Genomic DNA, 19486 nt, shown 5'->3' with positions numbered 1-19486 from the left:
ATTAAAATGAAAAGAACTACATACACAAGTGCAATACAAATAAAAGAACTAGGACAATAATGTGAATCGAAGGCTAAAGGACAAATTAAAGGTAGTAACCATTAAAAAATATATACTGCAATAAATATTTACTATATTCATGTAGAGGTAAATGAGGAAATGACTACATTCTTACCGGGTTATCGGTTTACTCAATAATCCAAAACTAAAAAAAATCAAAATCAAACTGATAATTCGATAATATTTTTTTTATCTATAAATTCATTAAAAACCCGTTAATCCAATAACTCAATAAGCAGTTGCCTGAATGATAAACACTCCTCACTTTGAGTCACTAAGGGAGCAAAAAGGTGGAAGCTCCTGGGAAAAGGGTAGATTTTTAATTAAAAAAATAATCAATAAGCCAATAACATTTTTTCGATTTGATTTATTGGCCGGTTCAATTTTTGCTCACCCCTAATTTTGACTCGTTTGAGATAAGGGGATAAAAATGTCAAATTATTGAAGGATGAAGGAGATTAATTTTAAAGCAATATTAAAGAATGTAGATGATTTTCACTATGCTTGAAATACATATACGAAGATTTCAAAACAATTAAAATATCTATTCAAATATGTGACCTAAAACAATTTTTATAAGCAAATAGAATATCTATTAAAATATTTGGCTATTAATCCCAACACATGAATATCTCTCACATTATTCTTTTTTTCATAATTAGACAAGGTTGAGCTAATCTTATAAGTAATATTTTAACAAGTAATATTGGAGTAAAGAACACTTGGTTAATTTCAAACTAGAGAGATGACCAAAAAAACAACACAGAAAACTCTAAAAACTTAGCAAATGCGTTTGACATCATGGTCCAAAAAAAAACAGCATTGATAAATAAATATAACTCTTAGAATTACTATAAAATTCATAAGAAAAAAAGCATTGCAAGTGCTTGAGAATGAGTTTCACGCTCTTCTAATTACAGTAACGGCTGCAAATCCGCTCTTGATTTTCAAGAACATTGGTAAAAGCCTTGATATCACTTTCACATTCAAATAAACTCCTATAACTATCCTTCAAGTCCACTTGCACACAAATACTTCCACATTCTGCATCATACATCCAACAACTATGAAAATTTCTCAATCCAAAATGCATCAAACTCGGTTTTCCTCGACCAAAATCAACATCCTTCATAGGAAACTTACACAAACTCGAAATTATACACTTGTCAACTTCATCATTGTCAGTTCCCCATTCTTTTGACGCGAAAATTTCCTTGTATGAATTAGCCACAGTTGCGATTATATCATCAGCTGAACCTATAGCACAAGCATCAATAGCTTTTTCCACCGAATTCCTAATCAACATTACAAAATCATGAAGCTCCATTTTGTTCTTCTCGGGTACAAATAGTATTGGAGCATCCATTACATAATTCCCAAACGCGTTTTCTTTTAGAGGTAATGAGATTTTTCCGCGTAAATTCACAGGGAAAAACACTAATGAACGTCTCAAATACCCGTGTTTTGCTTCTGAAACACGAATTAAAGCCCCTCCATAAAATTGTTGTAATAATTTCAACTCTTGAAGGCTTAAAGCATAGTTCCCCTGAATCTATAGCCCCTGTTAACTTGTCTCTGAGAGACGATCGTCTATTCATTAATAAAAAATCTCTTAGCTATAAATTTTGCTTCTAATTCTACTGGATGAACATGATTTGGGAAAATACTTGATAAATCTCTTGCTGGAAGAATCTCACCAAAATCAAAACTCATGAAATCAATCTGATCAGCTGAAATCCCCAATTTACACACTTTAGCCCATTCGTAAACGAATTTGAAATTACTGAATCCATCCATTACAGGGTGCAATGCACTAATTGAGATAGCAATTCCACCACATTCGAATTTTGTCACTTGTACAACCATAGGTGTACTGTCAAAGTCCGCATCCTTCAAATCCTGGATATCCCGAGGGAAGAAAAACAGGGCGAGATTAAGGTCATTTTGGACCTAATTGATGAAATCGTTGAATTGACAATTGACTTTGGCTTTTGTAAACTTAACACCTTGGTCAAGGCAATCAATTGAACATCGATCCCTTGACAACCTTCCTGCTGCAGGATAAACATGAGATAAAATTCTGGATAGGGATTTTTCAAGTTTCTCATCAAACTTGTCATCGTTGTTGTTGTTATCATGTGAATAGAAAAGTAGTAATGGCATATGTTCCCTCTCCGCGAGCTGATCAAAGAACGATAACTTGTAATTCTTAAGGTGTTGTGGTGTTGATATGGATGGTTTTATGAGTTTTGTGGAAATGAATTCCAAGTTCAATTCCATTTTTGATAAATGGAAAACAAAAAAAAAAAGTGAAAGAAGTCCAAAATGATTTTTTCTATGAAGCTTATGCTATAGAATAATCTTTATATATTATATAGGGAAAAAAAATTCCATCATATGTTTATTGTGTATTGGATTATGGTAATCCTTCATATATGGAATTTGAAGAATGAAAATATCAGACCATAAATAGGGTAATATTTGGTATTGATGATATTGTAAAATTATGGTCCTCCAAAGATCATCAACTTAAGCAAAAGAGTTTATCCTCCAAAGATCATCAACTTACTTTCTTGGAATGGTTCATTTATAGGAAGCATTAAAGAGGAGGTTGATTGCGAGGATAGAGTATGCAAAATTTCTTCAAGACACTGTCAAGGATATGGCTAAAGAAGTCCAAAACTATCGGAGTGGAGAATTAAAGAAAACAGCTGAAGACCAACACCTGCAGTTGGCTCATCTATGTCATTTCCGTTAAAAGTTTGGCTCATCTATGTCATATCTGTGTTTGAGAAAAGGCTCATTTATGACATTATTTGTTAACTTAAAGTAATTCCATTTTGCGAAACTATTTTTACACGTGGTCAATTATGATTTATGAAAAATCATTTTTTTGCACGGTCAATAATGATTCAGCCATGTCATTAATTAAATTATTTTTTTTAAAGGGAAAAAACTCAAATATGTCATCAAACTTTGAGAAAAGGCTCATATATATCATCCGTTAAATGTTTGGCTCATCTATACCATTTCAATTATAATGTTACCGTGTCGGAACGTGACACTCCGATCCAATTATACCGTGTCGGAACGTGCCACTCCGATCCAATAATATCGTGTCGAAACGTGACACTCCGATCCAATAATATCATTAATTTATCATTTATTATCACCACTTTTCAATTAATTAACAATATTTCATCAAGCCTTCTTTATTCAAGGCATCATTTCGATAGAGAAGGTTCAAGATTATAAATTCCACGGTCTCAGGATTTCAGACCAATCACAAACCACACAACCAAGCTACACAATCACACAATCAAGTACATAGAGAACTTCACAATATCATTCAATGCATATCAATCACTATTAAGAGTCTATCTATCTAATAGAATAAACCATAACCTACCTCCACCGAAGAACCGAAGTCAAGCAAGCTACTTCTCCAATACTTTTCATTTCCTCAATGCCTCCGAACATTTCCAATCTATCAAATATATATATATATATATATATATATACATAATTTGTAAGTAAACGAGTCTATAAACACTAATATTATTTATGTCTAGCCTAGACCCAAAAACTGACCTAATTCTATAATCAATTTCCTAAAGTTCAAACTTAAGGGTAAGTCTTAATTCCTCTAATTAGCATATCTTTAGTGGAATTTAAATAATTCGATACATCTAATATTTAATTACCTATCTCAATATATCAAAATATAGTTTATAATATAATAACAAAATTGTAATGTTTAAAAGTTAAAGCCACTGGTTACGGAACCAGTGGCAGCGAACACTTCAACAATATACCCTACACTTTTATATCCTTAATCACCATTGTTAAATAATTAACTTCCTCACTTTCATCCAAAAGTCCCCACCAATCAGTGAAAATTAGCACTATACCTTTCCCCTTCATAATTTCATTAATTCACTAACAACTATCCATGCAATTAAATAATTACCACCCTCCCTTTCCAATCAAGTTATAACACATACTATATGATTGTAATAAATTGGTCCACTGCCAATCATTAATTAACTATTAAGAGGTTCTACGATAATGTCAAGAACTAAAACCCACGTGAATGCCAAACAAGATTTCAACCCAATTTTTGATAACATCAATAATAACAAAAACCACCTAACCTATATTGCTAATCCCCGAGCAATAAGCAACTTATGAGCAAAACTTGATAGCCTTTTTAATATAATTCAATTACTTAATTAACATCTCCTAATCATTACTTCATGATTACCGCATAATTATTATATTGATTGCCTGACAATTGTCCATTAAGTTATGTCCCCCAAATGGACAGAATTCACCAAAATCTCGTAGCAGCCCAAGATACACTTTAACAATTAAACTTTCACAGAAGTAATATATACTATTAATGAAGAAACTTACCAACAAAAGAATTCACAGTTGATATCCTTGTAGTCGCCGCACCTCTTCTCAAATTTGCTTTTACGCTGGTGCATCTATTTTTTTTTTTCTTCCTTTCTTCTACTACCCTAATTGTTATCTGTAACTAATTATAAAAGTGGTAAAAACTATCCCACTACAAATTTTAATATTATCTTCTTTAACCACCAACTAAATTAATTATTAAAACTACCCCACTTATTTCATAATATAGTTACGAATAGTCCAAAATACCCATTTAGAATCTATCGAAAAGTCTTTTATGAAATAAAAAGTTCTAGTACTCAAAACGACCAAATGGGTCGTTACATTAGATACCAATTTACCCATCGTTCGTCCTCGAACGATCAAAAGAAGGTGAGGGTAAAAAAGGATAGTTGTCTCAACAATTCCTTCAAAATATTAGTACCCAAAGTCTTATATCAAAAGTATCAAACCAACCAATTGGAGATCTACACCTCCTCCCATACAATGCCTCAAATGGGGCCATCTCGATACTTTAATGATATCAGTTGTTGTATGTAAACTCAACTAACAACAAAACTATTTCCAAGTGGACTCTTCAACTGACCAATTCTCCAACTAGACCTTGACACAACCATCAGGACAAATAATATCTAACATAACCATGATAAATCCTTAATCAATATTGGCTACACTCAAGAGTGAACCTGAACCAACCACCACACACTCCTAATGCACAAACCATCATAGATTTTATCAAGATTACATCCTCGCAGCATAATATTTCCTCGAGCTTAAGCTATTAAAATATGATCTTTAGACATCAAGTAATCATCAAGGAGAGTTGGACTCATCTGATCCAAAGATGAAAATGATCAAGTACCCACCATCAAGTGATACACCCAAGCATATAGAACCTCTAATAACACTGTCGAAATGCTAGATTAGTAGCTATTATAGACAAACCTTAAGAATGACAAAACTAGACCCAATGGTCCTCACATTCAATCACACATAGCCAAAACATGATACAGATAATGAGATAAATCTTAAGTCTATCGCACAACTGTAAATTTTCCATGGTCGCTCTCATATAAATTCTCATAAGCAAAGTTGTGCGTGTTGAATCACTAGTGTACTTCAACTATTCCAAACAACACCAAATCTTCCATAACTGGAATGAACAAGTCTAACCAAGGATGCCGCCCTACCAGGAGGACAATCAAAGAATTGGTACACCCGATCCACTACTAGGGACGCACCCCTAGAAGCGAAAACACCCACGGACGTTAAGAATGTACATAACCAATGTCGAATAACTCTAGATACTCCTTCCATAGTGCCCATAATAAACATTTTCCTTCATCTGACTCTATCTCTTTGATTTTCTAGCTACCCACAATCCCCAATTTAGTCCTTATTATAATTGCACACATACTTGATTTATCGAACCCCACATCCACTTTCACATACCATGCTTTAGCTACCATTCTAAATCATCACATACCTCATGCCAACACTTAGGGAAATTTTTGGTCACTCAAATGATTCTGTATACTGTAAGTTCATAACCTCTATTCACCATCAAATGTCTATGTAACGCATCATAACATTCTATGTAATCCCATCAATAGAGTAGTATTAATTCAACTCTAAATTACTAATAACCATGTAGAATTATATCTCACCTTGTACATCATTCTTAAGTCATCTATCGTAATTTGAGTAATATAACCCCACGTAAAACTCTAAATTTTCCATACCTCATTGTTTGTCACCCAAATCAAAACTCATTTTTTATAAAAGTCAATGATAAACTCCTAATAAGTCTGTACCGATTTAGTTCACATCTCACAGTTATATCTAAATTCATAGGCAAAAATCAATACAACCTTCAGCTACACTTCAGGGGTTTATACGAGATGTCTTATTCCTTCACTTTTCTCAAATTCTTCCTATGGTGCAAAATTCTAAATATCTCGACCCTTCAATATATCAGACTCTTGTTTCTCTAGCTCGTTTACCGATCTCATCCTTTTACCAACAACCCATGACGTTTTACTTCACACTCTAAATCAAAACTCTGAGGGACCCTTCCTTAAATTTGGTCATTAAAATCAAAACTTTTTTGGACATGATTTTAACTTGAATTTGGTCATTAAAATCCATTTTTCATGTCACAAAAATGTTAAGAGGGAAAAAAAGACAATTTTAGTAGGTTTGAAAGCACAGCTTTCTATTTATAACAATAAAATAAAATATATTGGGAAAATGATTGAGGAAATGATTTCTTAATGACACTTTTCCCACCTACCACGTTTAAATATTATTCTATCACTCTCTCTTTTATCTCAAATTAATTACCGTAATTTTTAAAAATAAATATCTTAAACTATCAATCATTTTAAAAGTTTAGATAACTAATTATTATTTTTTAAACTCCATTTTTAATAATAATTATCATTAAAAAATAAAAAACTACAAAGACATCTTCTAATTAATGATTTTTAAATTTTAAAAAAACGTATAAAAAATAAACACCGCATACTCCCTCGGTCTCTAATTACTTGTCCATTTTTCTTTTTTTAGTTGTCCCTATTTACTTGTCCATTTTGACAAATCAAGAAAGGACAATTTTTTTTTTACCTATTATATCCTCAATTAATTATTTTGAAAAAAGTAGAATTTTTTGAAAATCTCAAGTTATTAATTCATCTACTTCATAATTAATAGGGGTAAAATGGTAAATTTACTATGTCAATCATTATTTTTTTTAATAGGTGTGTCAATTCAAAAGTGAACAAATAATTAGGAACAGAGAAAGTATAATTTGAAGTTAATCGAAGAAGCAGATAGGAGATTAGGTTTCCCACTTACCAATGAGTACTATCATGTATTATGCCACTTTATAAGATTTTTCGTGATATTTGATCATGAAAATGATTTTTTTAATTTTACTTTTAAAAAATTAAAATTGAATCTAGAGTTATGTTTGATCATACATTTTCAAAATAAATAATTCGAACTAGAATACTTTGTTTAAAGAAATATGAAATACGATTCAAACATAAAAATATAATTTAAATAAAACTATTTTATAAAAATAGGATAAATTTGAATTTAATAATGCAGATTCGTTGGCTATAACTTTTCTTATATTAGTTATTTGACTCATACAATTAAATAAAATAATATATAAATAGCACATGCATATATATATCAAATTATGTAATATATATCACTTGTTATTATGTAAAATAATATTTCCACTGAGCCTGATGATATATTTTTCAAGTTGAATAATCATATCACGTGTTATTTCTTGTTTTAATAATAAGAAGAAGACGAAAAAGAAAAAAAATATCACAATACAACCAAGTCTTGTCCATTTGATCACTAAAAGATGTTTTACTGTGTAGCTGTAAAAAAATAAAATAAGAATACAATGCTATAATCTGTTGGAGTTCTATTAAGTGACATTTTATATATGTCGTGAATAAATGTCATTGTATTTCTTACAAACATTTATTTATATGTCTAAAAAATTAAGTAACATTTTTATATTTATCGTAAGTAAATGTCGCTTATTAATTATCGACATTCTTTAAATGGTGGATAATACTCTGCACTCAAATGTCGTTGTATCTTCACTTTCTTGTAGTGAATACAACTCAATCGACCCCTTATTTAAAAGAAAACTTGAAAACCTCAGATAACACGTGCATCAAACAAAGTTCTGGTGGAGTGATAAATATTTTTTTATTTTTAACCAAAGATCTCTAATTTAAGTTACCTTTCAATATGAAACTTTTCAACGTGAATCTGAAGTTAATCGAATTTCAATGTGATATCAAACACTGATAAAAAAAACACATGTTACATGTGCATTGAGGTCTCAAGAAAAACAAGTGGTGTAAATTGAGGACTTTGGTAAACAAAAATTTGAAGTGTATTTGAATTCCCGTCACCTCAAAATTAAACAGCCACTTTGATAAACAAAAAAATCATCTAACACCATTAAGATAAAAGAAATACTCTAATAATATGCTCGTTATATCATAGGATTCTTCTAAAAAAATTCACTTTATTACACTTTAAGTCTTTTTCTCAGTGCATATATCAAATATATATTTTTTAAAATAACGCAAGTTTAACGAAAATAGAATATACACAATCTTAATTTATCTTATAATATAAAACCATTTTCAAAAATAACGCGAGTTTGAAGAGACTAGAGTGTATACAAATAATATTATTTTATCTTATAATATATACTTTTTTCTTTCAATTTCCACACAAACTTTACATTCTCTCGTTTCATTTAATACATTAAATGACAGTTTGAGCCCCCACAATGTCTAAAAGTTGGATCCTGTACAAGTTTTCTTGATAGTACAAGACAATTTGAGCCCCACAACGTCATAGTAAATTTTTTTGGAGTAGGTGGATGTTTTGTGATATTTTTAATCAACTCAATTAATTGTTAGGGTAATCAAGAGGATTGTAATGAATTTGTTAATTGAGGTTATTATTTAATAGACCGTTAAAGATAAGGACAACAAAAAAGAGCCAAAAGATTGACGTCGAAAGTATTTTATATCTGAATAAATAGATAAAGTTTAATTTTGTACCAAATCACATAATTATGAGATATTTTAAATTATTTTCCGTAATATTAGTATTATTATCATTTTTAATTATATGTAGCTGCATTTTCCCCAAATGTTTCCAAGTGAAATCTTAAAAACACTTTAATACAATAAATCAAATTTTGTAGGATAATGTTTTCTCGTCACTCAAATTTGGTCGTCCCTAAACAAACCTCCGTTGTAAACTTCCCAACCACCATGTCTCCGCCATCCACTGCCGTTGTCAACGATCAACACGGCCCACCCGACACCGTCACAAGGTCCGTTCTAGATTCACAATGTCCTCCTACCACTACCCCTACGTTGTGAAAAATTAAACTATGTTATTGTTCAGATTCAAGTATGTGAAAAGTTTGCACAAAATATGTTATTGTTAATTTTTACATGTTTATTATACAAAAAATACATTTTTTTACTGTTTGAGAGGGGATTGGGTATTCCCACCTACCACGTTTAAATATTATTCTCTTACTCTCTCTTTTATCTCAAATTAATTATCGTAACTTTTAAAAATAAATATCTTAAACTATTAATCATTTTAAAGGTTTAAGATATTTAATTATTATTTAAAACTACAAAGACATCTTCTAATTAATGATTTTTATATTTAAAAATACGTATAAAAAAAAACACACACATATCATTTGAGCCATAGTTAATGTGAAGATTAGGTTTCCCACCAACCAATGAGTACTATCATGTATTTTGTTTGATTTTTTTTAAATTTTATTTTAAAAAATATTTGAAATTAAATATGGAGTTATGTTTGATCGTACTTTTTCGCAATAAATAGTTATAACTTGAATACTTTGTTTAAAGTAATATGAAATATGATTCAAACATAAAATATAATTTAACTAAACCTATTTTATAAAAATATAAAAATAGGATAAATTTGAATTTAAAAATACAAATTCATTGGCTATAACTTTTCTTATATTAATAGTTATCCGACATAAACAATTAAATAAAATAATATTTAAATAGCACATGCATATATATCAGATTATTTATGTAATATATATCACGTGTTATATCATATAAAATAATATTTCCATTGAGCCTAAGGATATATTTTTGATAAAACAGTCAAATACCCCCTCAACCTATTATCTGATTCTCAATTACACATTTATATTTTACGGATATTCTATTATCCCTAGAGTATTTTAAATACATAAATTGAACTCAATCAAAATTCAATGTGATACCAAACACTGATAAAAAAAAAACACATGGTACATGTGCATTGAGGTCTCAAGAAAAACAAGTGGTGTAAATTGAGGACTTTGGTAAACAAAAATTTGAAGTGTATTGAAGTCCCATCACCTCAAAATTAAACAGCCACTTTGATAAACAAAAAAAATCATCTAACACCATTAAGATAAAAGAAATACTCTAATAATATGATCGTTATATTATAGGATTCTTCTAAAAAAATTCACTTTATTACACTTTTAAGTCTTTTTCTCAGTGCATATATCAAATATATGTTTTTAAAAATAACGCGAGTTTAACAAAAATAGATTATACACAATCTTATTTTATCTATTAATATAAAACCATTTTCAAAAACAACGCGAGTTTGAAAAGACCAGAGTGTATACAAATAATATTATTTTATCTTATAATATATACTTTTTTCTTTCAATTTCCACACTAACTTTGCATTCTCTCGTTTCATTTAATGCATTAAATGACAGTTTGAGCCCCCACAATGTCTAAAAGTTGGATCCTGTACAAGTTTTCTTGATAGTACATGACAATTTGAGCCCCACAACGTCATAGTAAATATTTTTGGAGTAGGTGGATGTTTTGTGATATTTTTAATTAACTCAATTAATTGTTAGGGTAATCAAGAGGATTGTAATGAATTTATTAATTGAGGTTATTATTTAATAGACCGTTAAAGATAAGGACAACAAAAAAGAGCCAAAAGATTGACGTCGAAAGTATTTTATATCTGAATAAATAGATAAAGTTTAATTTTGTACCAAATCACATAATTATGAGATATTTTAAATCATTTTCCGTAATATTACTATTATTATCATTTTTAATTATATGTAGCTGCATTTTCCCCAAATGTTTCCAAGTGAAATCTTAAAAACACTTTAATACAATAAATCAAATTTTGTAGGATAATGTTTTCTCGTCACTCAAATTTGATCGTCCCTAAATAAACCTCCGTTGTAAACTTCCCAACCACCATGTCTCCGCCATCCACCGCCGTTGTCTACGATCAACACGGCCCACCCGATACCGTCACAAGGTCCGTTCTAGATTCACAATGTCCTCCTACCACCACCCCTATGTTGTGAAAAATTAAACTATGTTATTGTTCACATTCAAGTATGTCAAAATTTTGCACAAAATATGTTATTGTTCATTTTTACATGTTTATTATACAAAAAATACATTTTTTTACTGTTTGAGAGGGGATTGGGTATTCCCACCTACCACGTTTAAATATTATTCTCTTACTCTCTCTTTTATCTCAAATTAATTATCATAATTTTTAAAAATAAATATCTTAAACTATTAATCATTTTAAAGGTTTAAGATAATTAATTATTATTTAAAACTACAAAGATATCTTCTAATTAATGATTTTTATATTTAAAAAAACTTATAAAAAAAAAAGGCCTAACCCATCGGTGGCCCCCTAAATTTGGCACGATCTTTCACTTAGACACCTTAATTAGGCTTTGTTCATTTTAGACACCTCATGTCAGGCTCCGTTGTGTCATTTTGACACTTTCAGCTGACATGGCTAAGTGAGTGTTATACACTCGCTATTGACGCGTGAGGGACTTATTTAGTCTATTTTATTTTATTTTTTCTCTTCTTCTTTCCCATTTTATAGTCATTATCTCTCCCATTATTTCTCAAAGCTTAAAGTACTTCAATGGAGGTTAAATTTTTTGTTATAATAATTTCAATTTCAATTTCGCACTACAAACTCAGATAGACCCAAAAAGAAACAAGAAATCGAACTCATATCAACAACACCCTAAATCATGTAAAGTTCACCCACAATAATCCTAAAATAGGAGCCAAAAAATCTCAATTTTTACTATGTAAATGTTAATCTTACTAACCTTGAGCCCTAATTAAACTGCAAATATCACAAAATTAAAGAAAAAGAGACGCAATCTTTAAAATATGAACCATTGTTGTTATACATTTGCACCTTTTAGCCCTAAGGGAGGGTGCAATAAATGGGGAATATGGCAGAAAAAAATCATGAAAAAGAGGAATAAAACGGAGAAGATGGCTGTGTGGTTATGGGTGTGACGGAAAAGGTAATGAAAATGAAGGAATATGATAGAGTAGATTGTGTGGGTGTGGGGTTATGACAGAAAGAATAAAGCTCAAAAATAATAAAAATGGAGTAATACAATGGAGAAGATGATTGGGGATGTTGTGGGGGTTGCATTTTTCTTTAAATTTGTCAAATATTTAATTTAAATTTTTGGGATAAAAAGACCACATGTCATTTATTCATTGGTTACTTTGTCATGTATTTTATTTCTTATTTTTCCTCTTTAATATGATAGTCTTTTAATGAGTTGGCATGATATAATTGGGCATCTAATCCACATGGACACGCTTGGTTAACACGCACTTGAAGTCAACATATGCTAGTGAAAAAAGTGTCAAAATAACACAATGGAGCCTGACATGAGGTGTCTAAAATGAACAAAGCCTAGTTAAGGTGTCTAAGTGAAAGATCGTGCCAAATTTAGGGGGCCACCGATGGGTTAGCCCAAAAAAAAACCCACATATCATTTGAGCCATAGTTAATGTGAAGATTAGGTTTCCCACCAACCAATGAGTACTATCATGTATTATGTTTGATTTTTTTAAAATTTTATTTTAAAAAATAATTAAAATTGGATATGGAGTTATGTTTGATCATACTTTTTCGCAATAAATAGTTATAACTTGAATAATTTGTTTAAAGTAATATGAAATATGATTCAAACATAAAATATAATTTAACTAAAACTATTTTATAAAAATAGGATAAATTTGAATTTAAAAATACAAATTCGTTGGCTATAACTTTTCTTATATTATTAGTTATTTGACACATACAATTAAATAAAATAATATTTAAATAGCACATGCATATATATCAAATTATTTATGTAATATATATCACGTGTTATTATATAAAATAATATTTCCATTGAGCCTAAGGATATATTTTTGAGAAAACAGCCAAATACTCCCTCAACCTATTATCTGATTCTCAATTACACACTTATATTTTATGGGGATCCTATTATCCTTAGAGTATTTTAAACACATATATTGAACTCAATCAAAATTCAATGTGATACCAAACACTGATAAAAAAAAACACATGTTACATGTGCATTGAGGTCTCAAGAAAAACAAGTGGCGTAAATTGAGGACTTTGGTAAACAAAAATTTGAAGTGTATTGAATTCCCGTCACCTCAAAATTAAACAGCCACTTTGATAAACAAAAAAAATCATCTAACACCTAAGATAAAAGAAATACTCTAATAATATGCTCATTATATCATAGGATTCTTCTAAAAAAATTCACTTTAACGAGAATAGAATATACACAATCTTATTTTATTTTATAATATAAAACCATTTTTAAAAATAACGCGAATTTAAAGAGACTAGAGTGTATACAAATAATATTATTTTATCTTATAATATATACTTTTTCCTTTCAATTTCCACACAAACTTTACATTCTCTCGTTTCATTTAATGCTTTAAATGACAATTTGATCCCCACAATGTCTAAAAGCAAGTGGGTCCTCGTACAAATTTTATTGATTGTATCTTGTTCAAAATTAAAAAAATTGGAGTAGGTGGATGTTTTGTGATATTTTTAATTAACTCAATTAATTGTTTGGATAATCAACAAGATTGTAATGAATTTGTTAATTGAGGTTATCATTTAATTAGACCGTTAAAGATAAGAGCAAAAAAAAAACCCAAAAGATTGACATCAAGAACATTTTATACCTGAATAAATAGATAAAAGGTAATTGTGTACCAATTTGCATGACTGAAAGTTACTTTATACACTTTTTCGTTATTATTATTATCACGGAAAAGGGTCAAAAATATACTTAAACTATCCGAAATAGCTCATATATACCCTTAAACTATATTTCGGCTCAAAACTACGTACCCTTCCCGTCAAACTATTGGGTCAAAAGTACCCTTCTTATTAACGGAAGTTATTAAATGCCATGTGGATGCATTTTCCCCTTTTCCATTATTATTATTATTATCATTTTACATTATAAGTAGCTGCATTTTCCCCAAATGTTTCCAAGTGAAAACTTAAACACTTTAATACAATACATCAAATTTTGTAGGATAATGTTTTCTCGTCACTCATATTTGGTCGTCCCTACGCAAACCTCCGTCGTAAACTTCCCGGCCACCATGTCTCCGCCATCCACCGCCGTTGTCTACGACCAACACGGCCCTCCCGACACTGTCACAAGGTCCGTTCTAGATTCACAATGTCCTCCTACCACCACCCCTACATAGTAAAAAATTATACTATATATATATACCGTTAATTTTTTTATGTATATATAATAAATGTTTATTTTATTTTTTTATATTTTAAATTACGTTAGTGAAAATTCTAATACCAACAGGGTTACGAAGATTCCACCGGTGGAGATGAATGAGAACGAGGTGTGCGTGAAAATGCTTGCAGCTCCCATCAATCCCGCCGATATCAACAGAATAGAGGGTTCCATAAAATTCTCTTTTTCTCCTTTATATATAAAAATATATATATATTATATAATATCAGTGTAACAAAAAAAATTGAATGAAAAAAAGAATATTTTTCAAAATAATAGTTGATATAGTAATTACTAGATTGTAGGTTTAATTAATTTCAATAAAGAAAAAAAAATACTCTGTGATTTCTTCGAAGGAAAAGTACACTATATGAAGTTGGGCTTGGTTATATTATTTTTTTTCTAAAGAATAAGGTTTAATGTAATAAATAAAACTTAAAAAAGTGAAAAATGAGTTTTAAAAAGGAAACTATGGCTAGTAGAATATGTCGGACATTTCATGAGATTAGTCAAAGTGTGAGCAAATTAAGTCACTATCATGTTATAGTCTTGTTGAATAGGGTTATCTGCTATATATTATTTGTAAAATATGTTAGGCATTTAATGAAATTAGTCAACGTGTGAATAAACTAGCTATCCTGAATACCATGATTTTATAAATTTCAAGTATTTTTCATTTTGGTTGGGGGGGATTCATGAAGTTGTGCTTGGTTATATTTTTCTCTAAAGAATATTCGAATAATCTTCAAGGTTGAGTGTACATAGATAGAACATGAAAAGTGAAAAATGAGTGTAAAAACATATTATAGGCCGTTTTCCAAATTTAAAATACAACTTCAAGTTAAATATAGAACTTTCATAATTGAGAAAAAGAAGTTAAAAAAAATGAATAATTTTTATGATCGAGTCCTTAAATTTTACTAATAATTGCATATCAGGAGTATATCCAGTACTACCACCAATACCTGCAATTGGGGGATGGGAAGGTGTTGGAGAAATACATTCTGTGGGCTCTGCTGTTATGGCTCTTTCTCCAGGAGATTTGGTTATTCATGCAGCTTATCTTTCAGGTAATTATTCAAATTATAGCTATATTTAATAATTACGTGTCAAATTATCATGAAATATGATTTAAGTTACAAGTTTAGTCAGTATTCTCAACAACTTTAGTTCAAATCATATACTCCCTCCGTTCCATTTTATGTGAGGTAGTTTAACTCGGTACGGAGTTTAAGAAAAAAAGGAAGACTTTTAAAACTTGTGGTCTAAAATGAATGATATAAATTTGTGTGGCTGTAAATCATTTTATTAAGGGTAAAATAGACATTTTATAGTCAAATTGTTACTTATTATATAAATGTGTCATTCTTTTTGGGACTGACCAAAAAAGAAAGTCAGTCGCATTATTTAACGTCTCCCAACCTCACTACAATAAGAAAAACTTTTAACGGAAATAAATATGCACGTTAACAAAGAGTGTTACAACTGTTACTGACATTAGTTAATTGTCATTAGACCAAATGTCGTTATAGGCTTTAAGGGACATTTTACAAAGAGGGTTTAGGCGCCGCTAAAAATATATATTTAGTGGCAATTAAGTTATTATCATTAATTAATTGTTGTTAAAGATCATTTTTGATGTAGTGCCCCTAGTTATACAAGTACAACGCAAAAGCTTCCTCTTTCATATTGATGAAAGCGCTAGACACATAAAAAATTCTGATTTTCCTTCCCAAAAGACCATTTACAAAATAAAAACTCGTAAAATTCAAATTTTAAACTCGTAGTTTTATGTCTTTTATGTTCCAGGGACATGGCAAACCTATGTGGTAGAAGATCAAAGTTTATGGTACAAAATAGACAAAAACACTCCAATTGAATATGCTGCCACTATTTCTGTTAATCCTTTGAGTGCCTTGAGAATGCTTGAGGACTTTGTGGCTTTAAAATCAGGTTTATTATTTAAATTTCCTAATTAAAAACATGTTTAATTATTTTAATTTGATTTAAAAATTAATTAGTTTTTTTCGATTAAACAGGGGACACAATTGTTCAAAATGGAGCTACAAGCATAGTAGGGCAATGTGTTATTCAATTAGCTCGAATTCGTGGAATTCATAGCATTAATATTATAAGAGATAAACCTCAATCTGATAAAATTAAAGAAAAATTAATTAAACTTGGCGCTAATAAAGTATTTACTGAAAGTGAACTCGAAGTCAAAGGTGTCAAAAATCTCCTGGTATGAATTTAACTTTTATATACGAACAATATGATTATTTTTTAAATAATCAACGAGTGTATTTTTTTTTTTAATATGTTGTAACGATCGATGATGTGTTGTAGGGTGATATACCTAAACCTAGTTTAGGTTTGAATTGTATTGGTGGAAATGCAGCTAATATGGTGGTAAAATTCTTAAAGTGAGATACTTTTTTTATTTTTTTAAATATTGTTTTCTTCAAAGTTAAAGTTTTTACTTTTTTTTTTTTTTGGTTAAATATTGAAGATATACAATATTTTTTTATTTATTTTTAAGGCAAGGTGGTACTATGGTTACATATGGAGGGATGTCAAAGAAGCCAATTACCATATCTACTCCATATTTTATATTCAAGGTTAGTTTTCAAATGATCAATTATGAAATTTAAACACTAAGTAATTCTTTGGATCATATATTGAACGGCTATGAGTATATCGAAAATAATATTTACGTACATTTTATTTATTTCAAATTTGATCATTTGTAGATCACTGAATATGTTGTTATATATTGAATTATCTTCTTTTTTTAAAGGATATTTCATTGAAAGGATACCTGTTACAAGAAAAGAATTTAGATGAAGCACAATATAGGTGTTCGATTGATCATCTATTGGCCCTCGTTCGTGCTGGGATATTGCAATATGAGTACAATTTCTTACTCTCTCGAACAATTAATTTTGTAATTTTTTATAAATTTATATATATAATTTTACTAAAAAAGAAGAAGTTATTTTGAATTTAAAATGAACAAATAGCAATATTGATTTTTTTTTTAAAATTTATTACAGGATGGAGATGGTACCTTTTAAAGACTTTCATGTAGCTCTTGAAAAGGCAATGGGGAAACAAGGAAGTCAAAGGAAACAAATTCTAAAATTTTAAAATATGTTAAGTAATAAATAATTGTAACAATAAGAAAAATATTTTTCCCCTGAGTTTGGGGATATATTTTTCAAGTTGAATTTCGTAATTTCATTTCTCCCTTCATCATTTGATTTTACGCATCTAGTTTATTATCCATGTTAATAAGTATTAGTATATTTTTAATATAAATATAAAATTCAATATTAGATATTATATTAATTATTATTGTTAACAGAAAAAAGGTTTAAATATATCATTAAATTTTGAAAAAGACTCATTCATGTCATCTGTTAAAAGTTTGGCTCATATCTATGTCATTTTTATTTGAGAAAAAGCTCATTTATGACATTATTTGTTAACTTAAACCAATTCCATTTTACAAAACTATTTTTTACACGTGGTCAATTATGAAAAACCATTTTTTACACATGGTCAATTATGATTCAGCCACTTCATTAGTTAAATTATTTTTTTAAAAGGAAAAGCCTCAAATATGTCATCAAACTTTGAGAAAAGGTTCATATATGTCATCCGTTCAATGTTTGGCTCATCTATGTTATTTCAATTGACAAATAATGGCATAGATGAGATGTTTCTCAAACGAAAATAGCATAGATAAGCTGAACTCTTAATAGATGACATAGATAAGCTTTTTCTCAAAATTTGATGGCATATTTGAGTTTTTTAAAATTAATATGTTACATTCTCTCATCAATTATTATAATATTTTTGGTTTGAATTTATATATAATTATTATATATTATATGAACAGGTTGTCTAAGTCATTAGGTACTCTCTCAGTTTCAATTCGTATGTGCTAATTTTTATTTTTATTCGTTTAAAAAATGAAAAAATAAACTCTTTTATTTATTAGTAACTGTACTCTTTGATTTTTAAATTTTCACGTAACATGTTTAAGATCACAAGATTCAAAAAAAAATTATTTAAATTTTGTGTCAAGTAAAAATATGACAAACAAATTGAACTAGAAAGAATATACTCCCTAGATCAATTCACTTTTACTCGTCATTTTTCACATAGCAAGAGTAAATAATTATTTTTTCATGTTTTGCCTTTAGTATTAATTACTTTTTCCCCAAATCATTTTTCCAGATTTAATACTAATTATCAATTAATAGGGGTAATATGCTAATTAAAATATCATGTCAATTTTATTTTTTTTTAATGATTGTATCATATCCAAATTTGACAAATAAGGGTAGGTGACGAAAAAAGAGAAACGCGAAAGCGTATTACAAGGTTGGAGTATCATCAATCACTCACTAACAAAGTGAAAATTCGTATAATCAACTAACTAAGCTATACTAAGATTCTCCACTCTCTTACTTAAATACAAGTTAGAATGCAAGTTTTGTTTACAGTTTCTTCTTGAGCTAGCCAAATTCAAGTTAAATTATCTTACTTTGATCAAGTTGCTAAGAAAACACGTCCCTTTTGTTCTATTTTATCCCAAAAACAACTTTTCCATTACTAATTCTATGGTACAACAACTTGAAGATTTTGATGAAAATAAATATTTAATTTGTCAAGATCAAGGTGTTACAATATATTGATAAAAGCCAAGGTCAATATTTTTCACATGTAAATTCTTTCTTTAATAACAACAAGAAAACAAAGAAAAAAATCACAAGT

At 29.2% G+C, this 19486-nt stretch overlaps 1 protein-coding gene and 1 pseudogene across 1 annotated transcript; one reads left to right on the top strand and one right to left on the bottom strand.

The window, feature by feature from the left end:
- Nucleotides 1-970: 970 nt before the first annotated feature.
- LOC125849940 (pelargonidin 3-O-(6-caffeoylglucoside) 5-O-(6-O-malonylglucoside) 4'''-malonyltransferase-like) lies at nt 971-2346 on the bottom strand (annotated as a pseudogene).
- A 12110-nt stretch (nt 2347-14456) lies between these two features.
- LOC125849947 (enoyl-[acyl-carrier-protein] reductase, mitochondrial-like) lies at nt 14457-17969 on the top strand. Its single transcript, XM_049529890.1, has 9 exons — nt 14457-14614; nt 14774-14871; nt 15643-15774; nt 16514-16657; nt 16744-16946; nt 17051-17127; nt 17244-17322; nt 17502-17614; nt 17758-17969. Exons 1-9 carry the CDS (start codon nt 14487-14489, stop codon nt 17849-17851), a joined length of 1068 nt encoding a protein of 355 aa, XP_049385847.1. The 5' UTR covers nt 14457-14486; the 3' UTR covers nt 17852-17969.
- The last annotated feature ends 1517 nt before the right edge of the window (nt 17970-19486 follow it).

This window comes from Solanum stenotomum, unplaced genomic scaffold (assembly GCF_019186545.1).
Source record: "Solanum stenotomum isolate F172 unplaced genomic scaffold, ASM1918654v1 scaffold11691, whole genome shotgun sequence".
Taxonomy (NCBI): Eukaryota; Viridiplantae; Streptophyta; class Magnoliopsida; order Solanales; family Solanaceae; genus Solanum; species Solanum stenotomum.
Note: the sequence above shows the minus strand (reverse complement) of the source record. Positions and strands in the feature narration are given on the sequence as shown.